The sequence below is a fragment of the Oncorhynchus clarkii genome, chromosome 12 (genome assembly GCF_045791955.1).
Source record: "Oncorhynchus clarkii lewisi isolate Uvic-CL-2024 chromosome 12, UVic_Ocla_1.0, whole genome shotgun sequence".
Classification (NCBI taxonomy): domain Eukaryota; kingdom Metazoa; phylum Chordata; class Actinopteri; order Salmoniformes; family Salmonidae; genus Oncorhynchus; species Oncorhynchus clarkii.
The window spans coordinates 17,081,745-17,104,265 of NC_092158.1; the positions used below are offsets into that span (position 1 = coordinate 17,081,745).

General features: G+C 44.8%; 1 protein-coding gene across 3 annotated transcripts in view; it reads right to left on the reverse strand.

The window, feature by feature from the left end:
- The window catches only part of LOC139422781 (tyrosine-protein kinase Fer-like), a 41,157-nt gene that overhangs the window by 14,225 nt on the left and 4,411 nt on the right, over positions 1-22,521 (reverse strand). For 2 of the 3 annotated variants that reach the window (XM_071174123.1, XM_071174121.1), the window contains exons 2-9: positions 14,429-14,731; positions 8,999-9,172; positions 3,249-3,348; positions 2,811-2,994; positions 1,901-2,038; positions 1,673-1,792; positions 1,343-1,465; positions 260-449 (exon numbers count right to left, since the gene is read on the reverse strand). In XM_071174123.1, coding sequence (XP_071030224.1) covers positions 260-449; positions 1,343-1,465; positions 1,673-1,792; positions 1,901-2,038; positions 2,811-2,994; positions 3,249-3,348; positions 8,999-9,172; positions 14,429-14,638 — 1,239 coding nt within the window. In that variant the 5' untranslated portion in view covers positions 14,639-14,731. Of the gene's footprint in view, positions 1-259; positions 450-1,342; positions 1,466-1,672; positions 1,793-1,900; positions 2,039-2,810; positions 2,995-3,248; positions 3,349-8,998; positions 9,173-14,428; positions 14,732-14,982; positions 15,286-22,521 lie in introns of those variants that run through there. The other variant, XM_071174122.1, reaches the window with a different exon arrangement.

Below are 22,521 nucleotides of genomic sequence, written 5' to 3' on the forward strand. Positions count from 1 at the left end.
ACATTTTTAATCAACAAACCCTATACAGTATCTCTGAAAAGGTCAGAGACAAAGAAAGAGAAGTTCATAGTAGGACAGTCTGAGTGGAAAGTGCTGCATTCCTTCTGATTACAAAGGAAGTAATATGAATCCACACTGATGTCCTCCGTTTCACCATGGTTCACAATCACATATCAGATTGGATTCCGACTTGACAAGTAAGTCCTTCCTATTGAAAAACCAACAACGGTCAACTCCACAACAATAACCACTCACTCACCATGGAGTTGACGGAGCGCGCGTCGTCCTCGTAGTTAACCATGGGGGGAGGCTCCTTGCCCTCGTTCTCCTGCATCTTGTGGTCGAGCAGGTCCTTCTGGGCGCCCAGCTTGGCTTCTGTGCAGCGTAACAACTGGACCGTTTGCCTCAGCTCCTCCAGAGACTGCTTCTGACTGAGCAGCAGCACCGCACTGATGGAGGGAGAGATGGAAAGAGAGAATGAGTGTGGTGTGAGAGACAGGGAGAGAGAAGCGGAGAGATGGAGAGAGACAATGTGAGAGAGTGAAAAGATAGAGAGATTGAGAGAGAGGGAAAGAGAGAGAGAGAAAGAGGTCAGGCTCTGGCGCTAGTCTGAAATCAAACAGTATTACAACTACTTAATCCACCTCTCGGAACAAGGATGTGGAAAATGATTTTCTAGTTTGCATTCCACCAGAAGGATATATAGCCTACAGTGAACCGCTGAGCTGTTTCTCAAAGCAGTTTAGTCAAACACACAACAAACATTGCTGTGGAAGCAGAGGTCCGTTTTTAAAAGTGACGCTTGCCACAGAAGGGATAAAACCTAAAGGCACAAAAAACAACTTCTCAACTGTCCTAATCAAATGACCATCACTTTATTAATGTTTTGAAAAAGAGAACTTCAGACAGGATAAAAACTAGCCTAGGCCATACAACCAGTCCTCATCCTTAATCACACCTGTAGCTGAGACTTCACATGGGGATGACTGGACAGGCCTGATAATATCATCGTATTTTACAGGGGATAATCCAGCAGACCCTGAAATTTGTGCTGAGCCCTGTGCTACAGACATAGCTCTGTCTATTGTACCCTGTCCGCCTCAATGAACCTTCACATCATTCATGCTCCTAGAGTTAGATCATGGCCAATCGGGCTTCTTAGAAACAACGACAAACTTGGAATCTATTAAGCTAGTCACTAATGCTCTCTGTTGTTATTGTCTAATGGCACGTGTACAACTGAAAGCCATAAGATTGAGGAAAACATCTAACACATGCTATGGGAGATGCTTATCGAGAATGAAATAATCATTAGAGCTGTATTGTTATGGTAGCAACGTACTCTGACTTCTTTTCACATGTTTTGGTGGACTCATCAAGCTTGTTTTCCAAGTCTTGCATGAGATCCTCCTTGGTGCGTAGGCTCTGCTGAGTGAGGCCCAGCTCATCTGATGTGGATTTCAGCCTGGGGAAGGAGATACAGTGGATTAAAGTGTATCTGACCTTTGACACAATCAGTCAGCCAACAGAGGCACAAACTCTATCCTTAGTCAATAGGAGATGCTGTACGGCTGGATTCCTCGCACCCTCCTCTCACCTTTTCAAAACGTCAGAGAACGAGACAAGGTTAATAAGGGCAATACTCTCCTCCCATCATACATTTTCTACTCACATCGCTTGTAAACTGTCTGCAGTCAAATTGTTCCATAGGATCTCGTTTGCTTGAAGATTCTCGGTTTCCTCCAACAGTGAAAGGTCAAATTCTACATTTGGTTCTTTGGTTTCTGGAGACCTGGAAGATGATGATATTTCATGTTAACCAAAATTAGAAATTGAAATAAAGTACTGTTATTGAAGCATAAAAAGTTAACATTTCAAAGGCCTTAAACTAAAAGCCTACCTGTGAACCTCAATGAAGTGTTCATACTCTGACACAGGATCAATTTGGTCGATGGAGGTGTGGATTTCTTTGTGGACTTTCACTATTTCATCAGTTAAGAGACTGGTGATTTCACTGTATTCCTCCAAAATCCCCTTCCTGAAAATGACAGAAGTCAGAAAAAGTTTTTTTTTTTTTTTTAAATACATAAATCGAGGTTAAAATTGAGGTAAGCGTATGCTCAGTATATGAAAGGTTTAAAAACACACATTTGCGTGACTCGAGGATCACACAGATGGACAGCACTGAGGGTTTATGAACAGGGATAGACACGTTGTCATTCTAAAACTCATTGTATTTCTCACTCAACAGAAATATAATTTCAGTGGACGAACTCTGAATTGTTCTCCTGTTAACATCTGTCTAAGACTTTAAAAAGTTGTGATTAAAAACACAGCTTAAGCAGGACATTCTGAACAAGAGTGTGCCTCCGCCTCCTAGTAATCCTACGATCCCTATGAAATTATGGGATTAAACCTCAGCTGGGATCTAATCCCATGCGACAACAAGAAGAACCCTTGCAAATAGTTATTCATTTAGGTATTACAATTTCCAAAGAATGTTTACGTCGCCTGACTTGTTAGGGCGTCACAGATCTGATGACTCATAACCTGCAGTGTGCTGCTGGACGTCTGGGATGGACACTGCAGAGAAGGAACACTGCACACAGTGGCATACGCACCCAAGTGTGTTCAACATTTCAACCCATAGACCATCATCAGGGTTCAACCTAAGGGTCGAGACGTAACGAAGCAAAGCACAATCTACTTGTTCATCTACTTTAACCTTCAAGATATTCTCAAACTCATTGAATTAATCTTTACGTAGTGTATCCCTTGTTAATCTCTGCCGGAGCCACACACACACTCACAGTGCACTGATCATCTCCTCCTGCATCTTCTGCAGGGAGTCGAGCAGGAGGGGCAGCGTGGTGTCGTGGTAGTGCTCCTGGTGGAGCTGGGCACTCCGCACCGCCAGCACGTACTGGTTGTGGAGGTTGTGAAGCTTCATGGTGGCCTTGTCGTAACGCTCCCTCGCCTTCTCTGGCTCCTTGCCTGAAAACAAACCCAACAAGTGCTGTACTGCTGGTTTGTCTGGAGGGGGTTTAATATGGGTGTGCCTCATCATCTGCCTCCCAAGATATGTCGGTCATATGAACTCCCTCTGCAGGGTTTGGTGATTAATGTATTGATGCACTTCAGCTGGTCTCAAAAAATACTTCATACATTTCCTCCAAGATAAACTGCACTACTATGATTCATTACATTAAACGTATATTTTTCTGTAAATAATTAGGAGAAATTCTTACCTTTCACCATTGCGTCTCTGTATTTTTCTTTGGCACTGTGGGCATCCTTTGTTAATTGTCTGTAGGTGCCTTTTAACTTTTCTAGGTCGCTTTTTGTCACCTAGGAGAGAACATATCGGAAGCATCATCACATCCTCTAGTACAGTGGTCCCGTACCCCTTCAAAACAATCAACCTCCAGCTGTACCCCCTCTAGCACCAGGGTCAGCGCACTCTCAAATGTTGTTTTTTGCCATCATTGTAAGCCTGCCACACACACACTATACAATACATTTATTAAACATAGAATGAGTGAGTTTTTGTAACAACCTGGCTCGTGGGAAATGACAAAGAGCTCTTATAGGACAGGCCACAAATAACAATAATCATGTGTATATAACTTCCAAATAAATTCATAAAAAATCCTACAATGTGTTTTCTGGATTTTTTTTCTCATTTTGTCTGTCATAGTTGAAGTGTACCTATGATGAACATTACAGGCCTCTCTCTTCTTTTTAAGTGGGAGAACTTGCACAATTGGTGGCTGACTAAATACTTTTTTGCCCCACTGTATATACACACATATATACACACACACGGCAGGGTAGCCTAGTGGTTAGAGCGTTGGTCTAGTAACCGGAAGGTTGCAAGTTCAAATCCCCAAGCTGACAAGGTACAAATCTGTCGTTCTGCTCCTGAACAGGCAGTTAACCCACTGTTCCTAGGCCGTCATTGAAAATAAGAATTTGTTCTGAACTGACTTGCCTAGTTAAATAAAGGGAGAACAAAAAAAAACTATATATGTGTGTGTGTGTATATATATATATATAAACATACATATACACACACATACAGTGCCTTGCGAAAGTATTCGGCCCCTTTGAACTTTGCGACCTTTTGCCACATTTCAGGCTTCAAACATAAATTGTATTTTTTTGTGAATCAACAACAAGTGGGACACAATCATGAAGTGGAACGACATTTATTGGATAATTCAAACTTTTTTAACAAATCAAAAACTGAAAAATTGGGCGTGCAAAATTATTCAGCCCCTTTACTTTCAGTGCAGCAAACTCTCTCCAGAAGTTCAGTGAGGATCTCTGAATGATCCAATGTTTACCTAAATGACTAATGATGATAAATACAATCCACCTGTGTGTAATCAAGTCTCCGTATAAATGCACCTGCACTGTGATAGTCTCAGAGGTCCGTTAAAAGCGCAGAGAGCATCATGAAGAACAAGGAACACACCAGGCAGGTCCGAGATACTGTTGTGAAGAAGTTTAAAGCTGGATTTGGATACAAAAAGATTTCCCAAGCTTTAAACATCCCAAGGAGCACTGTGCAAGCGATAATATTGAAATGGAAGGAGTATCAGACCACTGCAAATCTACCAAGACCTGGCCGTCCCTCTAAACTTTCAGCTCATACAAGGAGAAGACTGATCAGAGATGCAGCCAAGAGGCCCATGATCACTCTGCATGAACTGCAGAGATCTACAGCTGAGGTGGGAGACTCTGTCCATAGGACAACAATCAGTCAGTATATTGCACAAATCTGGCCTTTATGGAAGAGTGGCAAGAAGAAAGCCATTTCTTAAAGATATCCATAAAAAGTGTCGTTTAAAGTTTGCCACAAGCCACCTGGGAGACACACCAAACATGTGGAAGAAGGTGCTCTGGTCAGATGAAACCAAAATTGAACTTTTTGGCAACAATGCAAAACGTTATGTTTGGCGTAAAAGCAACACAGCTGAACACACCATCCCCACTGTCAAACATGGTGGTGGCAGCATCATGGTTTGGGCCTGCTTTTCTTCAGCAGGGACAGGGAAGATGGTTAAAATTTATGGGAAGATGGATGGAGCCAAATACAGGACCATTCTGGAAGAAAACCTGATGGAGTCTGCAAAAGACCTGAGACTGGGACGGAGATTTGTCTTCCAACAAGACAATGATCCAAAACATAAAGCAAAATCTACAATGGAATGGTTCAAAAATAAACATATCCAGGTGTTAGAATGGCCAAGTCAAAGTCCAGACCTGAATCCAATCGAGAAGCTGTGGAAAGAACTGAAAACTGCTGTTCACAAATGCTCTCCATCCAACCTCACTGAGCTCGAGCTGTTTTGCAAGGAGGAATGGGAAAAAATTTCAGTCTCTCGATGTGCAAAACTGATAGAGACATACCCCAAGCGACTTACAGCTGTAATCGCAGCAAAAGGTGGCGCTACAAAGTATTAACTTAAGGGGGCTGAATAATTTTGCACGCCCAATTTTTTGATTGATTGATTTGTTAAAAAGGTTTGAAATATCCAATAAATGTCGTTCCACTTCATGATTGTGTCCCACTTGTTGTTGATTCTTCACAAAAAAATACAGTTTTATATATTTATGTTTGAAGCCTGAAATGTGGCAAAAGGTCGCAAAGTTCAAGGGGGCCGAATACTTTCGCAAGGCACTGTACATACATACATACATACATATACACACACATATGTAGACAGGAAGCCAGCCTCCCTACACTGGCTTCCTGTCAAGGCAATGGCTGATTTCAAGGTTTTACTGCTAACCTACAAAGCATTACATGGGCTTGCTCCTACCTATCTCTCTGATTTGGTCCTGCCGTACATACCTACACGTACGCTACGGTCACAAGACGCAGGCCTCCTAATTGTCCCTAGAATTTCTAAGCAAACAGCTGGAGGCAGGGCTTTCTCCTATAGAGCTCCATTTTTATGGAATGGTCTGCCTACCCATGTAAGAGACGCAAACTCGGTCTCAACCTTTAAGTATTTACTGAAGACTCATCTCTTCAGTGGGTCATATAATTGAGTGTAGTCTGGCCCAGGAGTGGGAAGGTGAACAGAAAGGCTCTGGAGCAACGAACCGCCCTTGCTGTCTCTGCCTGGCCGGTTCCCCTCTTTCCACTGGGATTCTCTGCCTCTAACCCTATTACAGGGGCTGAGTCACTGGCTTACTGTCCCTGGGAGGGGTGCGTCACTTGAATGGGTTGAGTCACTGATGTGATCTTCCTGTCTGGGTTTGCGCCCCCCCTTGGGTTGTGCCGTGGCGGAGATCTATACTCAGCCTTGTCTCAGGATGGTAAGTTGGTGGTTGAAGATATCCCTCTAGTGGTGTGGGGGCTGTGCTTTGGCAAAGTGGGTGGGGTTATATTCTTCCTGTTTGGCCCTGTCCGGGGGTATCCTCGGATGGGGCCACAGTGTCTCCTGGCCCCTCCTGTCTCAGCCTCCAGTATTTATGCTGCAGTAGGTTGTGTCGGGGGGCTAGGGTCAGTTTGTTATATCTGGAGTACTTCTCCTGTCCTATTCGGTGTCCTGTGTGAATTTAAGTGTGCTCTCTCTAATTCTCTCTTTCTTTCTCTCTCTTGGAGGACCTGAGCCCTAGGACCATGCCCCAGGACTACCTGACATGATGACTCCTTGCTGTCCCCAGTCCACCTGGCCGTGCTGTTGCTCCAGTTTCAACTGTTCTGCCTTATTATTATTGGACCATGCTGGTCATTTATGAACATTTGAACATCTTGGCCATGTTCTGTTATAATCTCCACCCGGCACAGCCAGAAGAGGACTGGCCACCCCACATAGCCTGGTTCCTCTCTAGGTTTCTTCCTAGGTTTCGGCCTTTCTAGGGAGTTTTTCCAATGCCACCGTGCTTCTACACCTGCATTGCTTGCTGTTTGGGGTTTTAGGCTGGGTTTCTGTACAACACTTTGAGATATCAGCTGATGTACAAAGGGCTATATAAATAAATTTGATTTGATATATACATAATGTATATATTTAATGTACACACACACATACATACATACATACATATATATATAATGTACATACATACTAACAGTGGGGCAAAAAAGTATTTAGTCAGCCACCAATTGTGCAAGTTCTCCCACTTAAAAAGATGAGAGAGGCCTATAATTTTCATCATAGGTACACTTCAACTATGACAGACAAAATGAGAAAAAAAATGCAGAAAATCACATTGTAGGATTTTTTATGAATTTATTTGCAAATTATGGAGGAAAATAAGTATTTGGTCACCTACAAACAAGCAAGATTTCTGGCTCTCACAGACCTGTAACTTCTTCTTTAATAGGCTCCTCTGTCCTCCACTCGTTACCTTTATTAAATAGCACCTGTTTGAACTTGTTATCAGTATAAAAGACACCTGTCCACAACCTCAAACAGTCACACTCCAAACTCCACTATGGCCAAGGTCAAAGAGCTGTCAAAGGACACCAGAAACAAAATTGTAGACCTGCACCAGGCTGGGAAGACTGAATCTGCAATAGGTAAGCAGCTTGGTTTGAAGAAATCAACTGTGGGAGCAATTATTAGGAAATGGAAGACATACAAGACCACTGATAATCTCCCTCAATCTGGGGCTCCACGCAAGATCTCACCCCGTGGGGTCAAAATTATCACAAGAACGGTGAGCAAAAATCCCAGAACCACACGGGGGGACCTAGTGAATGACCTGCAGAGAGCTGGGACCAAAGTAACAAAGCCTACCATCAGTAACACACTACGCCGCCAGGGACACAAATCCTGCTGTGCCAGATGTATCCCCCTGCTTAAGACAGTACATGTCCAGGCCCGTCTGAAGTTTGCTAGAGAGCATTTGGATGATCCAGAAGTAGATTGGGATAATGTCATATGGTCAGATGAAGCCAAAATATAACTTTTTGGTAAAAACTCAACTCGTCGTGTTTGGAGGACAAAGAATGCTGAGTTGCATCCAAAGAACACCATACCTACTGTGAAGCATGGGGGTGGAAACATCATGCTTTGGGGCTGTATTTCTGCAAAGGGACCAGGACGACTGATCCGTGTAAAGGAAAGAATGAATGGGGTCATGTATCGTGAGATTGAGTGAAAACCTCCTTCCATTAGCAAGGGCATTGAAGATGAAACGTGGCTGGGTCTTTCAGCATGACAATGATCCCAAACACACCGCCCGGGCAACGAAGGAGTGGCTTCGTAAGAAGCATTTCAAGGTCCTGGAGTGGCCTAGCCAGTCTCCAGATCTCAACCCCATAGAAAATCTTTGGAGGGAGTTGAAAGTCCGTGTTGCCCAGCAACAGCCCCAAAACATCACTGCTCTAGAGGAGATCTGCATGGAGCAATGGGCCAAAATACCAGCAACAGTGTGTGAAAACCTTGTGAAGACTTAGAGAAAACATTTGACCTCTGTCATTGCCAACAAAGGGTATATAACAAAGTATTGAGATAAACTTTTGTTATTGACCAAATACTTATTTTCCACCATAATTTGCAAATAAATTCATAAAAAATCCTACAATGTGATTTTCAGGATTTTTTTCTCATTTTGTCTGTCATAGTTGAAGTGTACCTATGATGAAAATTACAGGCCTCTCTCATCTTTTTTTAAGTGGGAGAACTTGCACAATTGGTGGCTGACTAAATACTTTTTGGCCCCACTGTATGTATGTATGTATGTATGTACACACACACACACACATACATACATATACACACACACACACACATATTTTGTGTGTATATATGTGAATTACATTTTTATTTGGCGTGGGAAGATCTGGTCTAGTCAAGGAAAACAAACCTGTCCTGATCTAACTGCAGGATTAGCATTTTAGCACCACACGTGTGAAACACCCTGTCAACAATGCCCCATATCACCACAAATAAAGTCAATATACAGGAAAGACAATGTTTAAAGCAGGAGTAGGCTTAATGTGTGTGTGAGTGTGTTTGTGTGTATACAGTACCTTGTTCATCTCGGACTCGATCTGTGTGTGGATGCTCTGGTAGCTCTTCTTAACCTGCTGCTTGTCTTTGATCATCATAGTGAGTCTGTGCAGAGGGCCAGAGTTCAGCTCCTCCGCGTGACACTTCATGATCTGACTCAGCTGTTCTGTCTGCTGGACCATGTGGGCCCAAGACTGGAGAGATGGGAGAGGAAGAAAAGAGAAAGATAGAAGAGAGAGAGGGGGAGCGGATTGAGAGAGAGGGATTGAGAGAGGGAGCGGAGCGAGAGAGAGGTAGCGAGAGCGAGAGAGAGCGAGAGGTAGCGAGAGAGAGAGGGGTAGCGAGAGAGAGGTAGCGAGAGAGAGGTAGCGAGAGAGAGGTAGCGAGAGCGAGAGAGAGGTAGCGAGAGCGAGGTAGCGAGAGAGAGAGAGAGGTAGCGAGAGAGAGAGAGAGAGGTAGCGAGAGAGAGAGAGAGGTAGCGAGAAAGAGAGAGAGAGAGGTAGCGAGAAAGAGAGAGAGGTAGCGAGAAAGAGAGAGAGGTAGCGAGAAAGAGAGGTAGCGAGAGAGAGAGGTAGCGAGAGAGAGAGAGAGAGGTAGCGAGAGAGAGAGAGAGAGAGAGGGGTAGCGAGAGAGAGAGGTAGAAAGAGAGAGAGAGAGAGGTAGCGAGAGAGAGAGAGGTAGCGAGAGAGAGAGAGGTAGCGAGAGAGAGAGAGAGGTAGCGAGAGAGAGGTAGCGAGAGCGAGACAGAGGTAGCGAGAGAGAGAGAGAGAGAGAGAGAGAGAGAGAGAGGTAGCGAGAGAGAGGGGTAGCGAGAGAGAGGTAGGGCGAGAGAGAGAGAGAGGTAGCGAGAGAGAGAGAGGGGTAGTGAGAGAGAGAGAGAGGTAGCGAGAAAGAGAGAGAGGTAGCGAGAAAGAGAGAGAGAGAGGTAGCGAGAAAGAGAGAGAGAGAGGTAGCGAGAAAGAGAGAGAGAGAGGTAGCGAGAAAGAGAGAGAGAGAGGTAGCGAGAAAGAGAGAGGTAGCGAGAAAGAGAGAGAGGTAGCGAGAGGGAGAGAGAGAGAGGTAGCGAGAGAGAGAGAGAGGTAGCGAGAGAGAGAGAGAGAGAGATGTAGCGAGAGAGAGAGAGATGTAGCGAGAGAGAGAGAGATGTAGCGAGAGAGAGAGAGGTAGCGAGAGAGAGGTAGCGAGAGAGAGGTAGCGAGAGAGAGGTAGCGAGAGAGAAAGAGAGAGGTAGCGAGAGCGAGAGGTAGCGAGAGCGAGAGAGGTAGCGAGAGAGAGAGAGGTAGCGAGAGAGAGAGAGCGAGAGGTAGCGAGAGAGAGAGAGAGGTAGCGAGAGAGAGAGGTAGCGAGAGAGCGAGAGAGGTAGAGAGAGAGGTAGCGAGAGAGAGAGAGAGGTAGCGAGAGCGAGAGAGAGAGAAGTAGCGAGAGAGAGAGAGAGGTAGCGAGAGAGAGAGAGGTAGCGAGAAAGCGAGAGAGAGGTAGCGAGAAAGCGAGAGAGAGGTAGCGAGAAAGCGAGAGAGAGGTAGCGAGAAAGCGAGAGAGAGGTAGCGAGAGAGAGAGAGGTAGCGAGAGAGAGAGAGGTAGCGAGAGAGAGAGAGGTAGCGAGAGAGAGAGAGGTAGCGAGAGAGAGAGGTAGCGAGAGAGAGAGGTAGCGAGAGAGAGAGGTAGCGAGAGAGAGAGGTAGCGAGAGAGAGAGGTAGCGAGAGAGAGAAAGAGATAGCGAGAGAGAGAAAGAGATAGCGAGAGAGAGAAAGAGGTAGCGAGAGAGCGGTAGTGAGAGAGCGGTAGCGAGAGAGCGGTAGCGAGAGAGCGGTAGCGAGAGAGAGAGAGGTAGCGAGAGAGAGAGAGATGGCGAGAGAGAGAGGTAGCGAGAGAGAGAGAGAGGTAGCGAGAGAGAGGGGTAGCGAGAGAGAGAGGGGTAGCGAGAGAGAGAGGTAGAGAGAGAGAGAGAAAGAGGTAACGAGAGAGAGAGAGAGAGAGAGGGGTAGCGAGAGAGAGAGGTAGCGAGAGAGGTAGCGAGAGAGAGGTAGCGAGAGAGAGAGAGAGGTAGCGAGAGAGAGAGAGGGGTAGAGAGAGAGAGAGAAAGAGGTAGCGAGAGAGAGAGAGAGAGGTAGCGAGAGAGAGAGAGAGGTAGCGAGAGAGAGAGAGGTAGCGAGAGAGAGAGAGGTAGCGAGAGAGAGAGAGGTAGCGAGAGAGAGAGAGGTAGCGAGAGAGAGAGAGGTAGAGAGAGAGAGAGAGGTAGAGAGAGAGGTATAGAGAGAGAGGTAGAGAGAGAGAGAGGGAGAGGTAGCGAGAGAGAGAGAGGTAGCGAGAGAGAGAGAGGTAGCGAGAGAGAGAGAGAGAGAGAGGTAGCGAGAGAGAGAAAGAGAGAGGTAGCGAGAGAGAGAGAGAGAGAGAGAGGTAGCGAGAGAGAGAGAGGTAGAGAGAGAGAGAGGTAGCGAGAGAGAGAGGTAGCGAGAGCGAGAGCGAGAGAGAGGTAGCGAGAGCGAGAGCGAGAGAGAGGTAGCGAGAGCGAGAGAGAGAGAGGTAGCGAGAGAGAGAGAGAGAGAGGTAGCGAGAGAGAGAGAGGTAGCGAGAGAGAGAGAGAGGTAGAGAGAGAGAGGTAGCGAGAGAGAGAGAGGTAGCGAGAGAGAGAGAGGTAGCGAGAGAGAGAGAGGTAGCGAGAGAGAGAGAGGTAGCGAGAGAGAGAGAGAGAGGTAGCAGAGAGGTAGCGAGAGAGAGAGAGAGAGGTAGCGAGAGAGAGAGAGGTAGCGAGAGAGAGAGAGGTAGCGAGAGAGAGAGAGGTAGTGAGAGAGAGAGAGGTAGCGAGAGAGAGAGAGGTAGCGAGAGAGAGAAAGAGGTAGCGAGAGAGAGAAAGAGGTAGCGAGAGAGAGAGAGAGGTAGAGAGAGAGGTAGCGAGAGAGAGGTAGCGAGAGAGAGGTAGCGAGAGAGAGAGAGAGAGGTAGCGAGAGAGAGAGAGGTAGCGAGAGAGAGAGAGAGAGGTAGCGAGAGAGAGAGAGAGAGAGGTAGCAGAGAGGTAGCGAGAGAGAGAGAGAGAGGTAGTGAGAGAGAGAGAGGTAGCGAGAGAGAGAGAGGTAGCGAGAGAGAGAGAGGTAGCGAGAGAGAGAGAGGTAGCGAGAGAGAGAGAGAGGTAGCGAGAGAGAGAGAGAGAGGTAGCGAGAGAGAGAGAGGTAGCGAGAGAGAGAGAGGTAGCGAGAGAGAGAGAGGTAGCGAGAGAGAGAGAGGTAGCGAGAGAGAGAAAGAGGTAGCGAGAGAGAGAAAGAGGTAGCGAGAGAGAGAAAGAGGTAGCGAGAGAGAGAGAGAGGTAGCGAGAGAGAGGTAGCGAGAGAGAGAGAGAGAGAGAGGTAGCGAGAGAGAGAGAGGTAGCGAGAGAGAGAGAGAGAGGTAGCGAGAGAGAGAGAGAGAGAGGTAGCAGAGAGGTAGCGAGAGAGAGAGAGAGAGGTAGTGAGAGAGAGAGAGGTAGCGAGAGAGAGAGAGGTAGCGAGAGAGAGAGAGGTAGCGAGAGAGAGAGAGGTAGCGAGAGAGAGAGAGGTAGCGAGAGAGAGAGAGGTAGCGAGAGAGAGAGAGGTAGCGAGAGAGAGAGAGGTAGCGAGAGAGAGAAAGAGGTAGCGAGAGAGAGAGAGATGTAGCGAGAGAGAGGTAGCGAGAGAGAGAGATGTAGCGAGAGAGAGGTAGCGAGAGAGAGGTAGCGAGAGAGAGGTAGAGAGAGAGAGGTAGAGAGAGAGAGATAGAGAGAGAGGTAGAGAGAGAGAGAGAGAGAGAGAGAGAGAGGTAGCGAGAGAGAGAGAGGTAGCGAGAGAGAGGTAGCGAGAGAGAGGTAGCGAGAGAGAGGTAGCGAGAGCGAGAGGTAGCGAGAGCGAGAGGTAGCAAGAGGTAGCGAGAGCGAGAGAGAGGTAGCGAGAGAGAGAGAGAGAGGTAGCGAGAGAGAGAGAGAGAGAGGTAGAGAGAGAGAGAGAGAGAGAGGTAGCGAGAGAGAGAGAGAGAGAGGTAGCGAGAGAGAGAGAGAGAGGTAGCGAGAGAGAGAGAGGTAGCGAGAGAGAGAGAGAGGTAGCGAGAGAGAGAGGTAGCGAGAGAGAGAGAGAGGTAGAGAGAGAGAGAGAGAGAGAGAGAGGTAGTGAGAGAGAGAGAGGTAGCGAGAGAGAGAGAGGTAGCGAGAGAGAGAGAGGTAGCGAGAGAGAGAGAGGTAGCGAGAGAGAGAGAGGTAGCGAGAGAGAGAGAGTTAGAGAGAGAGAGAGAGGTAGCGAGAGAGAGAGAGGTAGCGAGAGAGAGAGAGGTAGCGAGAGAGAGAGAGGTAGCGAGAGAGAGAAAGAGGTAGCGAAAGAGAGAGAGATGTAGCGAGAGAGAGGTAGCGAGAGAGAGAGATGTAGCGAGAGAGAGGTAGCGAGAGAGAGGTAGCGAGAGAGAGGTAGAGAGAGAGAGGTAGAGAGAGAGAGATAGAGAGAGAGGTAGAGAGAGAGAGAGAGAGAGAGAGAGAGAGGTAGCGAGAGAGAGAGAGGTAGCGAGAGAGAGGTAGCGAGAGAGAGGTAGCGAGAGAGAGGTAGCGAGAGCGAGAGGTAGCGAGAGCGAGAGGTAGCAAGAGGTAGCGAGAGCGAGAGAGAGGTAGCGAGAGAGAGAGAGAGAGGTAGCGAGAGAGAGAGAGAGAGAGGTAGCGAGAGAGAGAGAGAGAGAGGTAGCGAGAGAGAGAGAGAGAGAGGTAGCGAGAGAGAGAGAGAGAGGTAGCGAGAGAGAGAGAGGTAGCGAGAGAGAGAGAGAGGTAGCGAGAGAGAGAGGTAGCGAGAGAGAGAGAGAGGTAGAGAGAGAGAGAGAGAGAGAGGTAGCAAGAGAGAGAGAGGTAGCGAGAGAGAGAGAGGTAGCGAGAGAGATGTAGCGAGAGAGATGTAGCGAGAGAGAGATGGGGGAGAGAGGTAGAGAGAGAGAGGTAGAGAGAGAGAGGTAGAGAGAGAGAGGTAGAGAGAGAGAGAGGTAGAGAGAGAGGGGGAAAGAGAGAGGTAGTGAGAGAGGTAGCGAGCGAGAGAGAGGTAGCGAGAGAGAGAGAGGTAGCGAGAGAGAGAGAGGTAGCGAGAGAGAGAGAGGTAGCGAGAGAGAGAGAGGGAGAGAGAGAGAGGTAGCGAGAGAGAGGTAGTGAGAGAGAGAGAGGTAGCAAGAGAGAGAGAGGTAGCGAGAGAGAGAGAGGTAGCGAGAGAAAGAGAGGTAGCGAGAGAGAGAGGTAGCGAGAGAGAGAGAGAGGTAGCGAGAGAGAGAGAGGTAGCGAGAGAGAGAGAGGTAGCGAGAGAGGTAGAGAGAGAGAGGGGGAGAGATGGAGGGAGAGATTGAGGGAGTGAAAGAGGTTCAGCAAAGCACCATCTTCTATCTCACCTTAAAGACATTACTGATGTAGTCTGTGTTGACACTTGTGTCTGTACTGTATACATGAATATATCTGTATTTCTGAATTGATATGCGTTTGTGTTAACCTTGGAGACGTTGCTGATGTAGTCCATCTGGGAGCAGTTGTCGTGCTTGTCCACCTGCTGACTGATGTTGAGGAGGAGAGAGGCGTACTCCTTGTCGCTCTTCACCCGTAGCGTCATGAAGCGCTTCACTGTCTCCAGCAGCTTCAGCTCCCAGTCCTGCAGCTTCAACAGCCCATCGTGGGAGTTCCCCAGGTCCCGTCCGAACCCCATCGTCCCTCTCCCCTTTTCCTCACGACACGCTATTTAGTCTCACACTTCACCGGGCCGGGAGGATGGATAGTCACCCTCAGTTCTGCATCTTTCCTGGAAGGAGGCAAATCATTGGAGGCTGCTGAGGGGACAACGGCTCATAATAATGTCTGGAACGGAGTAAATGGAATGGTATCAAACATCTGGAAACCATGTGTTTGATACCATTCCACTTTTTCCACTCCAGCCATTACCACGAGCCCATCCTTCCAATTTAAGCTTCCACCAACCTCCTGTGAGTCACATACAGAAACTATAATAAATGTGTAAAACATTTTGCACAAATCACAGCAAATTGATAGCACCTGTCCTGGTCGACAAAGGCAAACTGCTTGTTGAATGTTGGTTAGTCATTAGTTGCAGACAGGTGGAAGGTTTTCCATGAATTAGCCTAAATAAAAGGTACTCCTTTGATTAGCCTAACCCTTTATAGACTGCAACAACCTTCTGATGCAAGAGGCAGAGTTTTCTGAAATAAAGACGCACAATGGAGGAAGGGGAGGGCGACCAGCTTAGTTTAGGAAGTGGGTGGGCCAACAGTGAAGCGGCCAAAACAAAATGGTAACAAATTCACGTAGGCTACCTAACCTCACCATCCCTCATCTCAGGTAACTATTTATAGGCCTACCACAGTAAGACATTGAAACAAAGTCAATAGAGACCAGAAACGGTAGCTACAGTACAACAACAGGAAGTAGGCTAGTCTAATGTGAGATAGGGACGTAAACCTTCAGAGACAAGGCAGATTATAAAAAAGACAGACAATCACTCTACCTCTGCTACTACTAGACTGCCTATTTAATCTGGCTTTAAACCTCGGGGGAAAAGCTTATTATCTCCAAGTCAGATGCCTTCTGTTCTGCTCCAGTGTCTCACACTAAAGACTTTTAACGTGCTGATAAATAAAGTAGACTCCAAGAACATCTTCAAACTTGAACTACCAGTTTTGGAAGTTAAATAGTGGGGTAAACACCATTTGTCAAAGATGCACTAACGCCCCAGAGACTAGAAAAATGTGCCTTTCTATTGGGAATGTTGTTGTGTATATCCCAGTCAGATCACACATGCCATCCCCACATGCCATCGCCTAATTGGAAGGGAACGTCTTCAAATAGTGTGCCTTGATCTAATATATGAAAACTCTTAATAGAACCCCTTATGAGAATGGAGCGGCTATAATTCAGAGTAGTATAACCTAAAAAGAACAGCCTATAACCTAATCTGAAACAGCCTTATTCGGCTAGTAGACAAACCTGTGTCATAAATGGGTCATAGCATGAACACTGGGACAAGTACAACAGAGGCTACTAAAGCCAACACAAAACGTCCTCCACAATCAGAAAACATTTTTAGTTCTGCATTCTCAAAATTATAACAGTACAGAAGATCATGTGAATTGTATTTAGGCTGTCTGTGCAAAATCAAGTGGTATAAGTGTCAGTGACATGGCAGATGTGTTCACAGTCAAATATTCATTTATTAATTCACTGCCAAAGGAATTTAAAAGATGTCATTTTACCACCCACGAGTCACAGGCTATAAAAGAAGATGAGGGAAATGACTCCACTGTACAGTGTGAGCACTGAGACAGAGTGTATAGCTAATGTCTCTGGTTATTCCAAAACCAGTTCAAAGTTCAAAATGCAATTACAGAAGCTGGATCAGATGCAAATCTTTCACAGTTGAAATAATAAACATAAACATAACCTCAAAAATGATAACAAACCCTATTAAACTGACACAGTAGGCTACTAAAAGTCTACTAGATAAACAGGGACAGTGCCATTTTAGAAAAACCTTTGTAACAATAGCAATGCAATTTTGTAAAACTTGATCACCTGTCCCTCACATTACTGTGAACACTTACATTCCCTTTAATGGTGGCTTTGAACACTTACTTGTAGCCAAAAAGAACACCACACAGAGCGTTTTCTAGAACACCCACTTTAAGTCAGATAAGATAGTGGGATCATCTTCAGGAGCACACCAGGCTAGTGTTCAATTGATCAGTGACCTACGTAACTGCCACCAACAAGCATCATGAGAAGAAGGCTGAAAGGAAACCACAACGTGATTATAATCAGAAAGACGTAGGCCTATTCAAGTCACGAGACACACTGAGTAGCCTACAATACGGAAATGCTTTGGGGCGGCTACCTATTCTCAAACATCTTAGGCTAGGCCTATATGACAAAAATTAAAAACTGGATAGTGAGTCATTGCACTTCTAAAAGCACAAGAAAGAAGATTTTGACGCGGACCATCTCAGATTGTTCAGAAACCGTTTCTGTAGTTAGAAACAGATTAGCATTACTGCAACATTATTTTGTTGAAATATAATTTGTTCTCTGAGAAATTAAGCAAATTGATTGCACCCATTTGGCCATTGTAATTTATAGGATTCATATAATATTCAAGAATTGTAGTACCGAACATCTGATTTGGACTAAACGTTTTTCTAACAATGAGTAAGACATGAGGAGTCCAAAGAAGTGGTCAAAAGCCATCCACTGACCCCCCACACCAATAATGAGTATATATTCTCAGTTCTTTATGTTAGACAATTAGTATGGCGCTGCAGTTTGGAGTATTGTCTCTTCATCCTATATAATGTATTCTCAGTGTATTTGGTGATGTTTTTTTTTTATTGTTCAGAGAAATTAGTCATTGAAGTTGTTGGGTTTCAATTAGCTTAATTTCTAAGAGATCATTTCAGCAAAATAAAGTTGCAGGAATGATCATCTTATCCGTTTCTAACGACAGAAATGATTTCAGAACAATCTGAGATGGTGGTTGTCACAGCTTGCTGAAATGACATGGAACAACCCTGGTTGTTTTGTTTTTTCATGTGAATTTTTGCAAGCTGTAGATCTAACTGTGAGCAGCCAGGTTTAGCTCAAAAAACTAAAGACAGAAAATAAGTGTCAGTAACTGAAAGATATGGAGACAAAATGTCATGAGTGGGTCACACTTCATATATGAAAACTATAGTCTATGGGACGGCAGCTAGCTAAGTGCACAGACACAATACATACAACAATAAATACTTCCACCAAGCTAACCACTGTAGCTAGTATTGACATTATAATTAAAATCACAATGGATTAGTTTCCATAAAACAGATTCCTGTGTTAGCTGCCAAGTTAGTGCCGTGTCCTTAGCTAGCTATGTTGTGCAAGCTTGCGAATATGCTAATGTTAACTAGCTAGCTAAACATTTGGCTATTGGCTGGCACTGGCAGTATGGGATTATGGAGAGTTAATTAAATTGTTTCTTCATCATCTTGCTAGGTAGTTATCTAGCTGTGGCCATCTGGCTAGTATCAATAAGTGCTTTCTACAAAATAGCAACATTAGCGCAGCTAGCTAACATTGGAATCTAGACCATAATTAGGGGATCTGCCAGGAGACAATCTTTTCTTGAGAGGATGGTCAGGGGGGTGGAACATAATTACAAATAATTTGTAGACTGCAAATTGGCCGCAAGATGCCCAAACATATAATATTTGACCCAAACAATAATTTCAAACCTGGCTTACATTTGTATATGATCACGTCTCTCTATCATGCGTGGGAATTTCCAAAATTAGAATCATTTGGAGCTACTTTCCTGGTGTTTTCACAGTCATGTCCAACAAAATGTCTAATTTTATTTACCAAAAAATGATATATCTAAAACTTAAAATGTTGGACACACCTACTCATTCAAGAGTTTCTTTATTTTTTACTATTTTCTACATTGTAGAATAATAGTGAAGACATCAAAACTATGAAATAACACATATGGAATCATGTAGAAAGCAAAAAAATAAAGTGTTAAACAAATCAAAATATATTTTAAATTCCGCAATGTAGCCACCCTTTGCCTTGATTACGGCTTTGCACACTCGTGGCATTCTCTCAACCAGCTTCATGAGGAATGCTTTTCCGACAGTCTTGAAGGAGTTCCCACATGTGCTGAGCACTTGTTGGCTGCTTTTCCTTCCCTCTGTGGTCCAACTCATCCCAAACCATCTCAATTGGGTTAAGGTCAGGTGACTGTGGAGGCCAGGTCATCTGATGCAGCACTCCATCACTATCCTGCTTGGTCAAATAGCCCTTACACAGTCTGTGTTGGGTCATTGTCCTGTTGAAAAACAAACCAGATGGGATGGCGTATCGCTGCAGAATGCTGTGGTAGCCACGCTGGTTAAGTGTGCCTTGAATTCTAAATAAATCACTGACAGTGTCACCAGAAAAGCACCCCCACAACATCACACCTCTATGCTTCACGGTGGGAACCACACATGCAGAGATCATCCGTTCACCTACTCTGTGTTTCACAAAGACATCTCAAATTTGGACTCATCAAACCAAAGGACAGATTTCTACCGGTCTAATGTCCATTGCTCGTGTTTCTTGGACCAAGCAAGTCTCTTCTTATTGGTGTCCTTTAGTAGTGGTTTCTTTGGAGCAATTTGATCTATGAAGGCCTGATTCACACAGTCTCCTCTGAACAGTTGATGTTGAGATGTGTCTGTTACTTGAACTCTGTTCTTGGGCTGAAATTTCTGAGACTGGTAACTCTAATCCTCTGGTAACTTATCCTCTGCAGCAGAGGTAACTTTGGGTCTTCCTTTCCTGTGGCGGTCCTCATGAGAGCCAGTTTCATCACAGCGCTTGATGGTTTTTGTGACTGCACTTGAAGAAACTTTAAAAGTTATTGAACATTTCTGGATTGACTGACCTTCATGTCAAAGTAATGGACTGTCGTTTCTCTTTGCTTATTTGAGCTATTCTTGGTATTTTACCAAATAGGGCTACCTTCTGTATACCACCCCTATCTTGTCACTACACAACTGACTGGCTCAAACGCATTAAGAAGAAAAAAAATCCCCAAATAAACTTTGGGGCGGCAGGTAGCATAGTGGTTAGTGCGTTGGGCCAGTAACCGTAAGGTTGCTGGATCAAATCCCTGAGTCGACAAGGTAATAATCTGTCGTTCTGCACCTGAACAAGGCAGTTAACTTGAGAGAATACCAAGAGTGTGCAAAACAGTCATCAAGGCAAAGGGTGGCAGCTTTGAAGATTCTCAAATATTTGTTTAACACTTTTTTGGTTACTACTTAATTCCATATGTGTTATTTCATAGTTTTGATGTCTTCACTATTATTCTATAACGTAGAAAATTGTAAAAAATAAAGAAAAACCCTTGTATGAGTAGGTGTCTCCAAACATTTGACTGGTACTATATACCTTGGAGAGAACAAGTATTTGACACACTGACGATTTTGCAGGTTTTCCCACTTACAAAGCATGTAGAGGTCTGTCATTTTTATCATAGGTACACTTCAACTGTGAGAGACGGAGTCTAAAACAAAAATCCAGAAAATCACATTGTAGGATTTTTAATGAATTTATTTGCAAATTATGGTGGAAAATAAGTATTTGGTCACCTACAAACAAGCAAGATTTCTGGCTCTCACAGACCTGTAACTTCTTCTTTAAGAGGCTCCTCTGTCCTCCACTCGTTACCTGTATTAATGGCAGGCCTCTCTCATCTTTTTAAGTGGGAGAACTTGCACAATTGGTGGCTGACTAAATAATTTTTTTTGCCCCACTGTAAGTATTTGATACATCAGAAAATCAGAACTTAATATTTAGTACAGAAACCTTTGTTTGCAATTACAGAGATCAAACGTTTCCTGTAGTTCTTGACCAGGTTTGCACACAGTGCAGCAGGCATTTTGGCCCACTCCTCCATACAGACCTTCTCCAGATCCTTCAGGTTTCGGGGCTGTCGCTGGGCAATACGGACTTTCAGCTCCCTCCAAAGATTTTCTATTGGGTTCAGGTCTGGAGACTGGCTAGGCCACTCCAGGACCTTGAGATGCTTCTAACGGAGCAACTCCTTAGTTGCCCTGGCTGTGTGTTTCGGGTCGTTGTCATGCTGGAAGACCCAGCCACAACCCATCTTCAATGCTCTTACTGAGGGATGGAGGTTGTTGGCCAAGATCTCACGATACATGGCCCTATCCATCCTCCCCTCAATACAGTGCAGTCATCCTGTCCCCTTTGCAAAAAAGCATCCCCAGAGAATGATGTTTCCACCTCCATGCTTCACGGTTGGGATGGTGTTCTTGGGGTTGTACTCATCCTTCTTCTTCCTCCAAACACGGCGAGTGGAGTTTAGACCAAAAAGCTCTATTTTTTGTCTCATCAGACCACATGATCTTCTCCCATTCCTCCTCTGGATCATCCAGATGGTCATTGGCAAACTTCAGACGGGCCTGGACATGCGCTGGCTTGAGCAGGGGGACCTTAATCCATGACGGCAGGATCTTAATCCATGATGGCGTAGTGTGTTACTAATGGTTTTCTTTGAGACTGTGGTCCCAGCTCTCTTCAGGTCATTGACCAGGTCCTGCTGTGTAGTTCTGGGCTGATCCCTCACCTTCCTCATGATCATTGATGCCCCACGAGGTGAGATCTTGCATGGAGCCCCAGACCGAGGGTGATTGACCGTCATCTTGAACGTCTTCCATTTTCTAATAATTGTGCCAACAGTTGTTGCCTTCTCACCAAGCTGCTTGCCTATTGTCCTGTAGCCCATCCCAGCCTTGTGCGGGTCTACAATTTTATCCCTGATGTCCTTACACAGCTCTCTGGTCTTGTCCATTGTGGAGAGGTTGGAGTCTGTTTGATTGAGTGTGTGGACAGGTGTATTTTATACAGGTAACGAGTTCAAACAGGTGCAGTTAATACAGGTAATGAGTGGAGAACAGGAGGGCTTCTTAAAGAAAAACTAACAGGTCTGTGAGAGCCGGAATTCTTACTGGTTGGTAGGTGATCAAATACTTATGTCATGCAATAAAATGCAAATTAATTACTTACAAATCATACAATGTGATTTTCTGGAATTTAGATTCCGTCTCTCACAGTTGAAATGTACCTATGATAAAACTTACAGACCTCTACATGCTTTGTAAGTAGGAAAACCTGCAAAATCGGCAGAGTATCAAATACTTGTTCTCCCCACTGTATATATTGGGGGGGATAAAACCACCTGCGGCCCAGTTGGTGTGTCTGAGCTATGAAAGCCTTCACCTTTTTTATTTGACCTTTAATTAACTAGGCAAGTCAGTTAAGAACACATTCTTATTTACAATGATGGCTTACCAAAAGGCCTCCTGTAGGGACAGGGGCAGGAATTAAAAATAAAATAATTACAATTATAGGACAAAAACACATCACGACACTACATAAAGAGAGACCTAAGACAACATATCATGGCAGCAACTTTTCCCTGACACAAAATGGTTGAAGGGATGGTGGACCTTCAAACATTTCACATGGAAGGGGTTCCTCCACTATCAGGCAGGTACGGATCAATACTTAAACTATAAGGCCTAGAAAGACAACATTGAAAAGTAAGGCTTGCATAACATAGTGAGTCACCCACAATAAAGAAATAGCCTCTGACTGGCCACCTAGTGAAAGTGCAAGAAGAGAGTTATTTTTGATCTGATCACTTTTGACCAGTGTTTTCTAAAAGTACATTTAGTAGTTAGTCAAATAGAAAAAGTAGCCAGCCGCCGTCAGGCCCCAAATTGTTTGCACAAGAAGCTACATTTTGGTGGCCTCTGGTACATTCTAATACCTTGATTTCATCTGAAATACACAGCTAAATGATTGAATATTAGAAAAATGTGTTGTGGTATTGTGTAGAAAGACATGACTTTTCCATTTTAATTACTGAAAATGTATATATTCAGTTTATTTTTGTTTTGGATACTGTCTAGGTCTATATGATCAGGACTACTTTCTAAATAGGAGAACATTAAACCCCTCTTCTCTTGAGATTAA